General features: G+C 43.1%; 1 protein-coding gene across 1 annotated transcript in view; it reads right to left on the reverse strand.

The window, feature by feature from the left end:
• LOC126334672 (juvenile hormone esterase-like) overlaps positions 1-15,104 on the reverse strand; it is an 88,370-nt gene that overhangs the window by 8,838 nt on the left and 64,428 nt on the right. The window contains exon 8 of the mRNA XM_049997137.1: positions 13,856-14,003. Within this exon, the coding sequence (XP_049853094.1) occupies positions 13,856-14,003 (148 nt within the window). The remainder of the gene's footprint in view (positions 1-13,855; positions 14,004-15,104) is intronic.

The following is a 15,104-nucleotide window of genomic DNA, read 5'->3' on the forward strand; positions in this document are numbered from 1 at the left end:
GTCACATCCGTATTATCACCAATTACCGGATGCAAGGATGGTCGATGTCTTTCACAATAACTATCTCGATTAAAGGTGACATCGAGATGGGTTATATCGGCTGACAAATTCTCAGGCTTCGAGATGACATGGGCACTGCGAACCAATGGACGAAGTATTCCTTGACGTTGAGCTGGATGGTGAGAACTATCAGCCTGCATATACCAGTCAGTGTGGGTAGGCTTCCTGTAAACGCCATGTCCCAACTACCATCCACCTTCCTCCTGACAAACACATCAAAGAAGGGAAGGTAGCCACCTTTCTCCACATCCATCATGAAACAAATATTTGGGTGAATAGAATTAAGATGTTCTAAAAATCGTACAAATTCTCACTGCCATGAGGCCAAACAACAGAAGTTTCACCGACAACAAGCCAAAAAAAAAAAAATGGTTCAAATGGCTCTGAGCACTATGGGACTTAACGTCTGAGGTCATCAGTGAACAACTTAAACCTAACTAACCTAAGGACATCACACACATCCATGTCCGAGGCAGGATTCTAACCTGGGACCGTAGCGGTCACGCCGTTCCAGACTGTAGCGCCTAGAACCGTTCGGCTACTCCAGCCGGCACTAAGCCAAGTTCCTCAATATCTTAGAGGAGTATGAAATAAGTGTTTAACATCCCGTCGACGTCGAGGTCATTATAAACAGAGCAAAAGCTCAGATTAGCGAAGGATGGGTAAAGAAAGCGGCCGTGCTCTTTCGAAGGAGCCATCGCGCATTTGCGTTAAACTATTTAGGGAAATCAGAGAAAACATAAATCAGAATGGCCGGACGCGGGTTTGAACCGCCGTCCTTTCGGATGTGAGTGCAGAGTGAAACCACTGCGCCACCACGCTCTCTAGTCGAACTCTTACATAAACAAATTAGTAATAATAGGTGAGAACGGGCTTCCCATCGCGGCTCCAGCTCTCAGCTCGTAGAACTGGTCAATGAATAAAAATTTAGTGAAAGTCAACACGCGTCGATATTGGTTCGTTAATTCAGCACCATACCTAACATCAATCAACCGTAACGAATCAGAGGAACACCTACTAGAATATCAGAGGTATTCAAACGCATTCCCTCTAACTGGCGTAACAAATCCACCGAGTTCTTAGTATAGTGCTCACACCGACCTACAGTAGGGCGGAACAGAGTAGCAAAGTGTTTTGCTACATGATATGTTGGAGCACACCAATGTTACTCACAATCGAACGAAGAGGAACTTCTTCCTCGTAGATCTTAGGAGGCCATACAACCGGGGGGGGGGGGGGGGGGGACAGCACAATAAGAATTAAGTCTCTTGGTAGTTTCCTGCGATAAGAAACTTTTCTGCAGGAGGCTGTTAGTCTTCCTATCAACATTTTTGTGTAGTCATCACCGATCCTGCGATACTCTGAATCAGACAGTAAACACTGCAGCGTTTGAACGTAATTCTGTTTGTCCGAAACAACGGTATCATTGCCCTTGTCCTCGGGTAAAATAACAATATCCGGCTCAGCCCTAAGCCGACGTAAAACAGCCTCCTCAGCATCTGTGATAACTCTTTACACACCCAGTTAGCACAAGACATGCCTCCCTCCTAGCCTCCTCAGCGACGCCAGGAGGAAGTTTCAAAACAGCCCGTTCAACAGAACTAATAAAATCAACCATAGGAAGGCGCACGCATAAAACTTTCTCCGTGATCTCTATTACAGAACCTCGAAATACAGTATTAGACCCCAAACCACGGTCTCACAAAGTATTTATTGCTAAGAAATGTGTTATAAGGGATAACATGCGGCGTTCATATTGATTGCTATCCTAGGTAACATCAGTATCCACCAAAGATTCAGATTCTCCATTCATCCCGAGTATCGATATGGAGGATAGGTCTAAAGACACTCGAGCTCAATACCACGACTGCAACTTCCTCCCGTAGAGGGTGCCACCATCGACGTGGCCCTATCACGTGGGCCCGTTCACTGACGCGACGCTGTAAACACTGCAGCCCTGCACTTGTCTGGTAGTTCTCGCGGTTATATGAGACATTTGATACACAGATTGGTAGCAAAGTGATTGATCTTACAGCCGTTACATTTTCCGATTCGGGCCGTTCTCTGCTTAAAGCGGCCGGCCAGAGTGGCCGAACGGTTCTAGGCGCTACAGTCTGGAATCGTTAAACCGCTACAGTCGCAGGTTCGAATCCTGCCTCTAGCATGGGTGTGTGTGATGTCCTTAGGTTAGTTAGGTTTCAGTTGTTCTACATTCTAGGGGACTGATGACCTCAGATGTTAAGTCTCATAGTGCTCAGAGCCATTTGAACCTTTTTTTTTTTCTTGGCTTGTTGTCGGTGATACTTCTGTTGTTTGGCCTCATGGCAGTGAGAATTTGTACGATTTTTAGAACATCTTAATTCTATTCACCCAAATATTTGTTTCATGGTGGATGTGGAGAAGGGTGGCTGCCTTCCCTTCTTTGATGTGTTTGTCAGGAGGAAGGTGGATGTTAGTTGGGACATGGCGTTTACAGGAAGCCTACCCACACTGACTTGTATATGCAGGCTGATAGTTGTCACCATCCAGCTCAACATCAAGGAATACTTCGTACATTGGTTCGCAGGGCCCATGTCATCTCGAAGCCTGAGAATTTGTCAGCTGATATAACCCATCTCGAAGTCACCTTTAATCGAGATAGTTATAGTGAAAGACATATCAGACGTGCGTTGCGCTATCGACCATCTTTGCGCCCGGTAAGTGATGATAATACGGAGGTGACACCAAACTCTACGGCCTTTTTGCCTTACACAGGAAACATTTTGAACAAAATTGGTCGTATTTTGCTTAAATATGGATGCGAGTGTGTTTTTCGACTAACATCTAAGATCAGGGCCCTTTTAGGTTCCGTAAAGGGTGATCTTAGTTTGCGTAATGTGGGTGCTTGCAGTTGTGGCGTCTCATATATTGGTCACACTATAAGGACGGTGAAGAATAGGAATCTACAGAGGGTCGTGTATCTTCCCGCGATATCGTACCAGCCGCTGTAGTTCACTGAGCAGCCTGCTGGGTCATCAAACCTACATTCACCATGAAGTTACAGTTTCAATCCCCGTCAGGTTCCTTTTTGCTTTTTAGATGTGCGTTCCCTAGTTCTCGTCGTTTTCAAGCGGGACATCATTTTGTTACTTGACAATAGCCTATCACATGACAGTGGGTTCCATTACATTGCGTGTATGTGTCTACTAACCGCGCGGTGCACGACCATTAATGGTCTTGTCTAGTTGATGTAGAGCGGCTTCACTATGGAGTACACAAACGATGAATAAGTCGATTTGCTTTTGGTGCATGGTGCATCCGATACCCAAGCAGCAGCTGCTGCTGCTGCTCATGCGTATACTGCAGAGTACCCTCAAATATCCTATCCGATAGGAATGTTTTTCGTCGTCTGGAGCAACGCTTTCGGGAAACCGGTAATCTTTTTCCACAAATAATGGAAAGAGGTCGACCAAGGATTAGACTACTCCACAAACAGAGGACGTTATTCTTGAAACCTTTCGGCGATGCCCTCGTCACATCAAAAGACAGTTCCACGTATCTCGAAGACTGCTTGTTAAAGCGTTGCACAATGAAGAACTGCATCCAGATCATTACAGTTTAACTCAACGCCATCAGGCAGAAGACCGCCTTCGATGAGTACAGTTTTGTGAAAGTCTTTTGCACCAAATGGAAGATAACGAACATTTTATAAATAATGTGATGTGCTTTGACGAAGCTAGCTTCATTCGTGAAGGTATTTTGAACACAACCACATGTCACCCGTGAACTTGGCTTTCAGGCACGCTTTGGCGTAAACCCACACCATCATCAACCTGCTGCATCCGACTCAGTGGGCTCACCACCCACGCACACAGCCATATTTCTGTGTGAGCTCCTACATCTGGGCTCGTACTTTACACAAGAATCCCAGGGGGACTCGTGGAGTGATCATTGGCAAGAGGGGGCGGCAAATCTTTGATGTTGCGACTAGCTGGGAGCAAATGGTCAGGCATTACAATCAGCTCCGACGTTGACAGTGACTAGTAATGGGAGCAAAGGTTGAGCATTCTCTGAGTGCAGTGCCCATGGAAACCGAACCATTTTCCCTATCTAAATCACAGGTGACAGCCATTCCCCTTTTGGCAGGACCAAGCGGCGCCCCTAAACCGCCAATCAGCCAACGATTCCACAGCGTTGACTGCCAGTCGGTTCCACAGTCTCTCTGCCACCACCAGTGAGAGTGATAATAAACACTTTTCTGTCTCAAGCTGTTTTATGCTCCGTCAACAGCATCTGTTGAAAGACATGATGTTAGGAAAAACTCCGCTAACAGCTGGTAAAATTGTTGTTTACTAAAACACAACCTGTTTCATGGCTTAAAGCCACTTCATCAGGTACAACAACGTTAAACGATCATAGGCCTACTCATCGCTCCGGCTCAAAATTTACTGTTCAGATGATATCGTCAATACTATAGCGAGCGAAAGGTAAAGAAGACGTGCTCCATTCTTTAAAATTTGCATGCATCAGTGTGACAGCAGGGCAGTTCGGTGTAGGGCAAGGCAAAAGTGGCCTGCATGAAAGATAAAGATGCACAACTGGCATCTTTGTGTTAATGAGTATCTAAAACACTCAAAGCAATGAGATGTTTCAGGAATAATAACTACTGTAGAGCTGCAGCCAAATTGGAAACCAAATCTTCTGGGCTTGGTATTGTTGCCTCATACACCAAGGGCTTCAGCTCCCCCACAAAAAAATCGTTAGTATTTCAGCAACTCATCTAAAGCAATTAGTCCACGTGGCAGTTTGAACACCATCTCTGAAAGTCAGCAGCATCGAAACCTTCATCGACCCATTGTGGGGAAATGGTGCACAAGTGAAATTTTTGTAACATAAAATAACTTTGTTTCTGTATATTCAAACACTGTAAAATTTATTATACATTGCTTTTACATCATTTACTGAGTGTCTCTCCTAACATTCGTCAAATGCATTTCCTCTGGTGTTTTGGAACAATTTCAATTTCGTTTTTGTATTGTGTATCTGGAGTCACCCTGAACAATTATGACTCTTCACGTATTTCATGCGACGCCCAGTGTCAACTACAAGTGTCAGAATGTTTCCCATTATAAACAAAATTATTTTTAAATTGGAATTTAATGTCCTCATTCCATAGAGCGCTCCCAAAATGGTCTAGGCTAATATTTGTTTTATCGTTACTAAAAGAATAAACACGAAGAATAAACAGCAATCCAGCATGTGACTCAGAAGTATTGTATGCTTGGTGGTAGCAGTCAGCATGCGTCATGGCAGTGCTGTCACTTCTGGAGTACTGGTTGTTCTCAGAGTTTTACTGTCACTTTTAATACATATCGATAAAACAAGTAGTGCACTAGACTAATGTCGAACATAAAGTTCAACACAAAATCCAATTTATTTGTAACAGGAAATAAACCGAAGCTCTCCGTCGACACTGGGCGCTGCATGAAAGATGTGATGAGCAGTATTTATTTGGCCTGACTCCAGCTACGCAACACAGAAACGAAATTTCAAATATTTGCTGAAACCCTAGAGTAAATTGCGACAACTCTCAGCAGAGACGCCCTATACAAATATCAGAATGTATGTGTGTATGTCTGGTATTCCCTTCCAAACCCCTGGATCGATTTCATCCAATTTTGGCCCAGAAATAACAGGCCTCAAGAGTATCAGCACTGTGGGGTTTATAGCCTCCTAGCCCCAATAGGAGCGGAGATGAGGGCAAAAACGTGTTTTTTTCAGTCCCAACAGGTATATGGGAACAGTATCAGCCAGCCAAATCAACCTGCTTTGTAGGGCAGCCTACATCTCAGGAAAATAAATTGTTTTCCAGGCCTCGACATACTGGCTGTTCTGCATGTCAGGTGTGTTGTGTTAAAGCAGCATTAGGCTGCTTTATCGACCTGCTTTGCATGGTGGCCTACACACAAGGGGCCAATAAATGATTTTAGAGTTCCTGATGTGTTGCCTGCACTGCACGACAGATGTGTTGTGGGAATAGTATCGGCTTGCATTATTGAAATGTATTGCAGGGACTGCATGTGCCAGTGAGCACAGCTGAGGACAGGTTGAGATGAATAGAGGAGGGGATGGACAGAGCGAGGGTGAGGAGGAAATGGAAAGAGAGTGGGGAGGAGGGGAGCAGACATGATGCAGGTAGAAGGTGTAGACAGGTTGTGGGCAGGTGGAAAAGGAAGAGAGGGAAGTGGAGATGGACAGGCACAGGGGGAGAAGGAAGCAGACACAGGGAGGGCCGAGTAAGATATGATTGGAGAGAGGAGGCAGAGGACATGGACAAAGAGAGTGTGGAGGAGGAGATGGAGAGACACAGTGTTGAAAAGGAGATGGACAGTTTGAATGTCCGAGTATAAGGTAAACACACAGACAGTGGGAGGGAGGAAAGTGTGTTGACACTGAGAGGAGGCAAGAGGAGAAATGTTCACTTATGTTTCAAACACATAGACAAGTGAAGCTGTAGGACGAAAGCAAGTATACAACAATAAAAACACTGATGGAAAAAATCAAAAACTAATTGATGTAAAGCAATGAACTTTTGGGAATAAATTTGTCTAGGTAGCATATTTAACTGATTAACATTGCAAGATCACATGTTAACGTAAGCGCAAGATAAACCATTACAAATGTAAAATGCTGATACGTTAATAACAACTGTAACCGCCAGAAAGTTGAATGCAGCTTACAACCGTGCATGCATTGTCCTGTGCAGATGCCTCATGTCAGTTTGTGGAATAGAGTTACATACCTGCTGCACTTACTCGGTCAATACAGGGACAGTTAATTCTGTTTGTGGATGACATTGGAGTTGTCGTCCAATATCCTCGACTGGAGACAGATTTGGTGATCGAGCAAGCCAAGATAAAATATTGACACACTGTAGAGGATGTTGGGTTACATGTTGGAAAACATCCTCTGGAATGCTGATCATGAACGGCAGCACAAAAGGTCGAATCACCAGATTAATGTACGAATTTGCAGTCAGGGTTCGTGGGATAACCACGAGAGTGTTCCTTTTGTCATATAACTCGAGGTGTAGTTACAGTGTGTCTAATACACGGACAGTTTGGTTGCAGGCCCTGAATTTGCGTCCTTCTAACCAACACACGGACACCACTGTCTCCGAGACAGAAATCGTCTTTCATCAGGAAACGTAACGACTTCCACCCTACCCTCCAATGAGCTCTCTCTTGACAACACTAAAGTCACAAATTGCAGTGACCTGGTGTCAGTGGACTGCACTCTACAGTGAGTCAGTCTCGGAGCTTTCTTGAAGTCACCAAATTGTAATATTTCGTTCTGCCGCTGTTGTGCCAACTGCAGATGCAGTACGATGCGCCAGAGCTACACGCCGAACACGATGATCTTCCCTCTCGGTAGTGCCACGTGGCCGTCTGGAGCCCGCTCTCCTTGCGATCGTAAATTCCCGTGATTGCCGCTGCCAGCAATCATGTACGGTGAGTACATTCCTGCCAAGTCTTTCTGCAGAACTACAGAAGGAATATCCATCTTGTAGTAATCATATTAGACGATGTCATTCAGACTCAGAGATGTGCTGATAATGGCGTCTTTGTCGTTTTAAAGGCATTCTTGACTAACGTTAGTTTACCACGCCCAATCTCAAAGGTAACTAACGCTGACGATCCTTACAGCGTGTATTTAAAGCAAACCTGATTTCCATCCTCATGATGGCGCTACTAGCGGCACTCCTATGCGCCTGGCGCGAAATATGAGTAGACAACATCTTTCACATAAAGAGAGTCCGCCTGCTTAGCTGAGTGGTAACGTACATGCCTACCATGCAGCGGGTCCGGGTTCCATTCCCGGCCGGCTTGGAGATTTTCTCCGCCCGTGGACTGGGTGATGCGTTGACCTCATCATCACTGACGCACAAGTCCCTTAGTGTGGCGTCACTTGAAGTAAGACTCGCAGCCGAACTTTCCCGGCCAACATTGCCACAACACCATATCTTTTTCAGATTTTGAAACACGCCTAGCAACTTCCGTTCATGTCACACAACTTCGTCTTGGTGTTGCGATGTTTTTCCATAATGTATATGATAAAACTATTAGACGGGTTTTCACAGGTAATTTGAACATAACATGTGACAACACGGAGGCTTATTTGATTAAAACAGAAGCACGGAAAAAATATCGTAATCTAAAATTTTCTCTAAAATCGTCCGCTTACTCAGTGACGAACGTATTTTCGAATGTTTATGTCAGTGACACAGTTATGCCCTGCAACCCCATCTCCACAAATCCAAACTAACTGCGAATTTAGTTCCGTTGCTTTAGACAGTTATTTGTTTAAACTGAGGTACGATTTATTATTTTATTAACCGGTCTCGCGGTCTGCGGTGTCTAATTACAAAGCACAGTACAAGTAAAACCTACTGTATTGAGCCACAAGTAAATAAGTAAATAAGCTTCAGAATTGCATCACTAGCACTAAATAACCTACGTGTACTTTATTAAATTGCTCTGAGCACTATGGGACTTAACATATATGGTCATCAGTCCCCTAGAACTTAGAACTGCTTAAACCTAACTAACCTAAGGACATCACACAACACCGAGTCATCACGAGGCAGAGAAAATCCCTGACCCCGCCGGGAATCGAACTTGGGAATCCGGGCGCGGGAAGCTAGAACGCTACCGCACGACCACGAGCTGCGAACATTCTTTATTAAATAATGTCTATAAACAAATAAGAAGGGACACAAGAACGGAAACACAAAATTTGAACAGCTATTGCTTGGTTACAGCGAGGTAAACAATTTTGTAACTTCTACGCATTTCTTCCCCCCTTATGGACTGAATACTTCGTCGACTAATCCGAAAGGATAGGAGCGGTACTTAAGTTGAACTGGCAGAAGTATGCAGGTGGCCACCAGCTCATCAGTTGTTAGGAAAAAACACTGTGCATTGGGTATGAAGGCTAAAGCTGTCAATAAGCCATTTTTATTTGCTTCAGAGAGGAAAAAGAGACTGGCATAGGCCAGACTTCACATAAACTGAACAGTGGAGAATTGTCATATTTTCAGATGATAGCCGATTTTTCATGATGAGTAACAGACCACAGCTCGTCAGGAGTGAAGCCAATGATAGGATGGATCCCGACTGCGCTGTGCGAATCATGAAGGATGCTCCATCGGTAACGGTGTGAGTAGCAATGACATACCAAGGCAGTGGAACGTTGTACTTTGTTCAAACAACATTGAACAGTGATTAATACGAAGTTGTGATTAGGCACCCTCTGATGTTCACTGCACATGACTCTTTCCCTGATGCGCAGTGGATTTTCCAACAGAATCTGGCTCCATGCCACACATCAAAAAAGGTAAGTACTGCTTATTTTATCTGTGTAATACAATTTCCAAGGTTACCACTTTTTCAAGGCCGGCAAGTTCGCCAAACCTTATTCCAATTGAGAATTTGTGGAGACAGGCTGGGAAAGGGATTCAGAAGAAAAAGCCTGCAACAAAACAGGAGCTGTTTGTGAAAGCGTGGCAGCACCAAATTGGCCATCATAAAATTGATAGGCTCCTTGCCTGACAGAGTGAAGGCTTTTGTAAGGGGCAAGGCGGTCCAATAAAATACTAAGATCTTGTAAAGTATGACTGCCAAATAATGCACTTGTGATACACAGTATTTTATGATGTGACCAAATTAAATGGAAATTTCATTAAAATATTTAATATTAGTTTTAACTTCTATATCATCAGTGACATGAAATGTCACTGTACAGATATGTCCGTACTGTTAGATATTTCCTTGAATTAAAATATTAGAAACAATCATGTCTTTCATTATGATGTCCTTCTCACTTGTAGACTATCCATTTTTCATAAATATTTCAAATTTCAAAGACGAATGGGTTTTTAGAAGTCGTGTACCAAAATTCTCAAAATTCTATAGGGACGTGCAGTTCTTTAGAACGGTAGTGTAATAGCAAAACTAAAAATAAGAATAAATTTATCTAACAGATATGAGTAAAAGCCCTAGAATACATCGTCCATGAACAGCTGACGGATGACCTCAAAACTCATAACATCCATGACGAATATCAGTCAGGCTTTCGAAAGCACCATAGTACAGCAACTGCTTTAATCAAAGTAACCGATGACATTAAACATGCTATGGACAGACGTGAAGCTACTGTCCTAACACTGCTTGACTTTAGCAAGGCTTTTGACACAGTTGACTTCGATATATTACTAATTACAATGAAACAGCTGAATTTCTCAAACAGCGCAATACACTGGTTCGACAGTTACCTCAAAAACAGAAGTCAACAAGTCATCTGTGGGTCGGAAAAGTCATCATGGAAAAACGTGCGCTCTGGAGTTCCCCAAGGCTCCGTCCTTGGTCCATTACTCTTCTCACTGTACATTAATGATATTTCTTCAGTGATTCACTCTTGCAACTACCATATATATGCCGACGACATCCAATTGTACATAAGTGCAAGCCCCAAGAACATTGCTGACGCAGTAGCGAGTATGCACGCAGATCTTTGCTCTGTTTCTCGGTGGGCACAGAACCTAGGTCTGAAACTAAACCCCAAGAAATCCCAGGTCATATTTACATCTCATCCAAAGTTAATCAGCCGGTACTTTCGCGAAACAGTGCCACAAATACTCCTCAATGGTACTCAACTACCATACCAAAAGATAGTAAAAGACCTTGGAATAATCTTGGATGAACACCTAAACTGGGAAGAACAAACAGTCACAGCTTGCCGGAAATCGCTCTCCTCCCTACATGCAATTCAAAAATTTAGAAAAATATTCCCAACCCATGTTAAACAAAAATTAGTCCAAACACTAGTCTTGCCTAATCTTTACTGCTGTGATGTAGTTCAACATGGCACAAATAGTGAAAATTCTAGATGCCTCGAGCTAGTGATGAATGCTTGCGTTAGATACGTGTGCAATATTCGGTTGTATGATCATATCAGTCCTTCATACTCCCAGCTAGGTTGGATACGCCCACATAAGGCACGTGATCTCCACTCGATGTGCTTACCTCATCGATTTCTTAGCCACTGGTGCCCCCAATACTTATCTTCTCACATTAAAAACCTATCATCATTCCACAATCGCAGTACCAGATCGGATACGTCTAGCATCTTGGCTGTACCTTTACATAACACAAAATCTTTCTCCGTGTCATTCTCCATCTCAGCCATACGACTATGGAACGCGCTCCCCTGTGATCTGCGTCTTATCCAGAACCACTCAACATTCAAGAGGGAACTCAAAACTTACATATTAGGGACGGTATAGCCACCATTGCTGTGCCCTTCTCATCTCTTTCTTTCTCCTCTCCATCACAACTTCGAATTTTACCATTCTATTTCTCTTCCTCTAACCTATCTACCTCTTATATATCTCTTTCACCCCATTCTATCGTCTTATGTCTGTGCTCGATGAGAATAACTCACAAGCTGCAAGAACATAACGAGAAAATTCTCAACTAACAATAGGACTGACATTCACAAAAGAATAGTATGTTTACTTTCATATACATAGTCATTACTATTATTATTATTATCATTATTATTCTTGATTGTTATAATTATTTTTTGATTGTTATAATTATCATTGTACTACTGTTATAATCTCTATTTTTTTCTTTAACATCAATACTGTATAATACGTTATATATCCTTAATGTTCTGTAGAAACTGTAACTCGTTCAATCTGAGTATGCCTGGTTAGGTGTAAGCGAGGGCCTGAAGGCCTTAATCTTGCCAGGTAAAATAAATGCATAAATAAATAAATAAAATATGTAAGAAAATACGTAATGCCACGAATAAGTTTTGTTATTTAAAATAAAACAATATCAACTTCTAGATTACGCTATAAGCTACTATATTCCGTTAAGATGCACTTAAACGTACCAGAAATACGAGAATTGCATTAAGAAGGTACTTTCTACGTCACTTAATTTTTATTTTGGAAGTCTTTGCTGCGCTAACAAAAATTCTTGCTGTCATATGTGTTTACTTAAATACTCATTTTACTGAAATTTCTAGGGTATCCTACCTACCCTTTTATTCTGAAGCACAGTGAACAACCGCGTACTTTTCTACATTCTCTGCAGTCATAGAATGTTGCAGATCATGAAGAATGTTTTTACAGGTGGAAAATGATGTCTCCCCATCGCAGCATGCTGATAGTGCAAACTTTGGGGGAGTAAATATTGGCTCTGAGCACTATGGGACTCAACTGCTGTGGTCATTAGTCCCCTAGAACTTAGAACTACTTAAACCTAACTAACCTAAGGACATCAGACAAATCCATTCCCGAGGCAGGAATCGAACCTGCGACCGTAGCGGTCGCGCGGTTCCAGACTGTAGCGCCTAGAACCGCTCGGCCACTCCGGCCGGCTGAGTAAATATTCCTGGACTGGAGAGCTATCTGCTGGAGCGTCTTCTTCTTCGCCCCCTCCCCTCCCCCCCTCCCCACACCCACAGAGGATACTATAGATTAGTCTGAATTTCTTGCCAAAACGGCGTCAAACTTACTAATTATCCTCTGCTCAATACTACTTCTAATTTCATTCAGCTTGCATTTGACATTCTTAACAATTCCTAACGATTTCTGCAAAGACAACCCGAGATATTCTAATTCTTTAATGCTATTGGAAAGGAAGCTGAAACTGCTATGGATGTACGCCAGAGAATTTTCGACTTCAGGATCAGTGAAAGCGTTTTGTGCCTCTCGCACTGATATCAAAGTTTGTTTCGGAAATGAATTAGTAGCAGATTTCATAATTTGAAACTGTTAGGCATACAAACCAACAACTTCAGTGTATCCACCTAAAGGACACGTAGGCTTAGGAGGCAACGTTAGGCTTGACAGCAGCGACACACGATGCGCGGCTTTGAGAAAAATCTGAGCATCCGAATACATAACAATAGTATTTCTTCTTTAATTTCCTCTGACGACAGCTTTTTTAAGACTGTCATTCACAAAACAAGTTACTTTTGAATTATTTGAGTATGTCACTTTGCAGGATAAGTCGAGTTTGGCGACAGTGGGATTACCGAGAACACAACCGCATACGTCAGTTGTTTCGTAAATGGATGTCCATATGTGAAGGTTCCTTATACAGCGCTGCTCAGAGCCTCCTGGCAGCAAAAATTTAAACAGTTGTTCGTCCATGTCGATTCATCAGGATGCTGTTGCTTACAGTATTTTTGTAGAAAATACACTTCCACTGGCCATTAAACTCCACAGACATGAACATTATTGAGGATGTCTTGAATGAAATTGTAACGTGCTGTTCATAAGAGTTCTCCACCCTCTCGTACTCTTAAGGATTTATGGACAGCCCCGCAGGATTCATGGGGTCAGTTCCCTCCAGCATTACTCAGACATTAGTCGAGTCCTTGCCACGTCGTGTTGCGGCACTTCTGCGTGCTCGTGGGGGCCCTATACTATATTAAGCAGGTGTACCAGTTTCTTTGGCCCTTCAGTGTATAAATGGCCAGGCTCTAATTATAAGTATTCCTGCTTATTTCGCTGAAGTGCGAGTGTGGTGTAAAGCAGAAAGACGTTCTTACGTAAAAAGACGTGCTGTAAGGTGTACACGCCAGGTCACTCAGAGAGAGGAAAGGATTCGGATTCTTTTCCCTGTCCGACATACAATTTGACTTTTTCACAAAGTTTTATTTCGTTTCTATGTTCCCCACACACTATGGGAAAAGAGACACCGTAATTCCCGAAATGCGACACAAAAAATTGGATTACCTGCTAACTTCTCTGCCTTTGCTATCCTCTTCATGTGGTTCAGCTCTCCGTCAGCGGAGAAGAGATAAAGGTACACGTTTTGCGTCTGCTTCGAGTGAATCCTGGCCGTCTTTATGACGGGATAGTTGAAAGCCAAATCTCCACGGATCTGAAAATAAAATAAGCCGTGAGGAAAAGTTAACCATCTAGCCAACAGGAATTACAATGTATCTTATATTTGACGAAATATACCACTGATGCTTACTGATCTAGCACAAACTTCCGTGAGTTAATGTTATGCAGTCATTAACAGCCACTGGTGGTTTACTAATTTAATCAGAATCGTCACAACCCGGAGTACACCGCATTCATGTGCTAACTCCAGGGTAAGGTCTGGCCACACGAGTCGTCACTAAGCTACTTACCAGTTTGTAACCAAAGCAGTTGTAAATTACTAACTTTTTTCACGTATAAACATGAGCAACCGACCCGTCTTTTACGAGCGACAAGCTTCTAAACACTTCTGACTCACGTATTGAGTTCTACCCTCCATTGAGATGAATTGAAATGAGTGACTCTGTCCATGTTTTTGTCAGTACTGAAACCCAGTAGATTCTCTGTAAATAATTTTGATGTTTTAAAACTCAGCGACTAGTAATGGGAAATGTTGTTTCGATCACAGGGCAATAGGGTTTCGTGTACGGATTGGATTGGACTGTTTTGGGAAAGAGACCAAACATCGAGGTCACATCGAATTAGGGAAGGACGGGGAAGGAAGTCGGCCGTGCCCTTTCAAAGGAACCATCCCGGCATTTGCCTGGAGCGATTTAGAAAAATCACGGAAAACCTGAATCAGGATGGCCTGACACGGGATTGAACCGTCTTCCTCTCGGATGCGAGTCCAGTGTGCTTACCACTACGCCACCTCGCTGAGTGGTTTCGTGTACGTTAACGTCACAAGCGTCAGAGTGAAGTCTTGCTCAACATCACTCTCCCTCTACCACTCCCCTTGCCACCTAACCCTCTCTTGTTGTACGTGATAGTACTGTTCCCATAGTAGCTATGCCAGTATTCCATCAGCAAGCATTTGTGGTTGTTACGTTACGACAGCCTGAATATGCCTTATGTATGAGCGAAGTTTTATTGCTCAGCTAGCGTTCCCAATAATTTCATGTAACTGATATGACATCTCACGTGCACGTGTCTGACAAGCTGCTCTAGGGCATATAGTAGTTATGAATTTATGTAGCTTCTTTCTTAATGATCGAAG

This window comes from Schistocerca gregaria, chromosome 2 (assembly GCF_023897955.1).
Source record: "Schistocerca gregaria isolate iqSchGreg1 chromosome 2, iqSchGreg1.2, whole genome shotgun sequence".
NCBI classification, from domain to species: domain Eukaryota; kingdom Metazoa; phylum Arthropoda; class Insecta; order Orthoptera; family Acrididae; genus Schistocerca; species Schistocerca gregaria.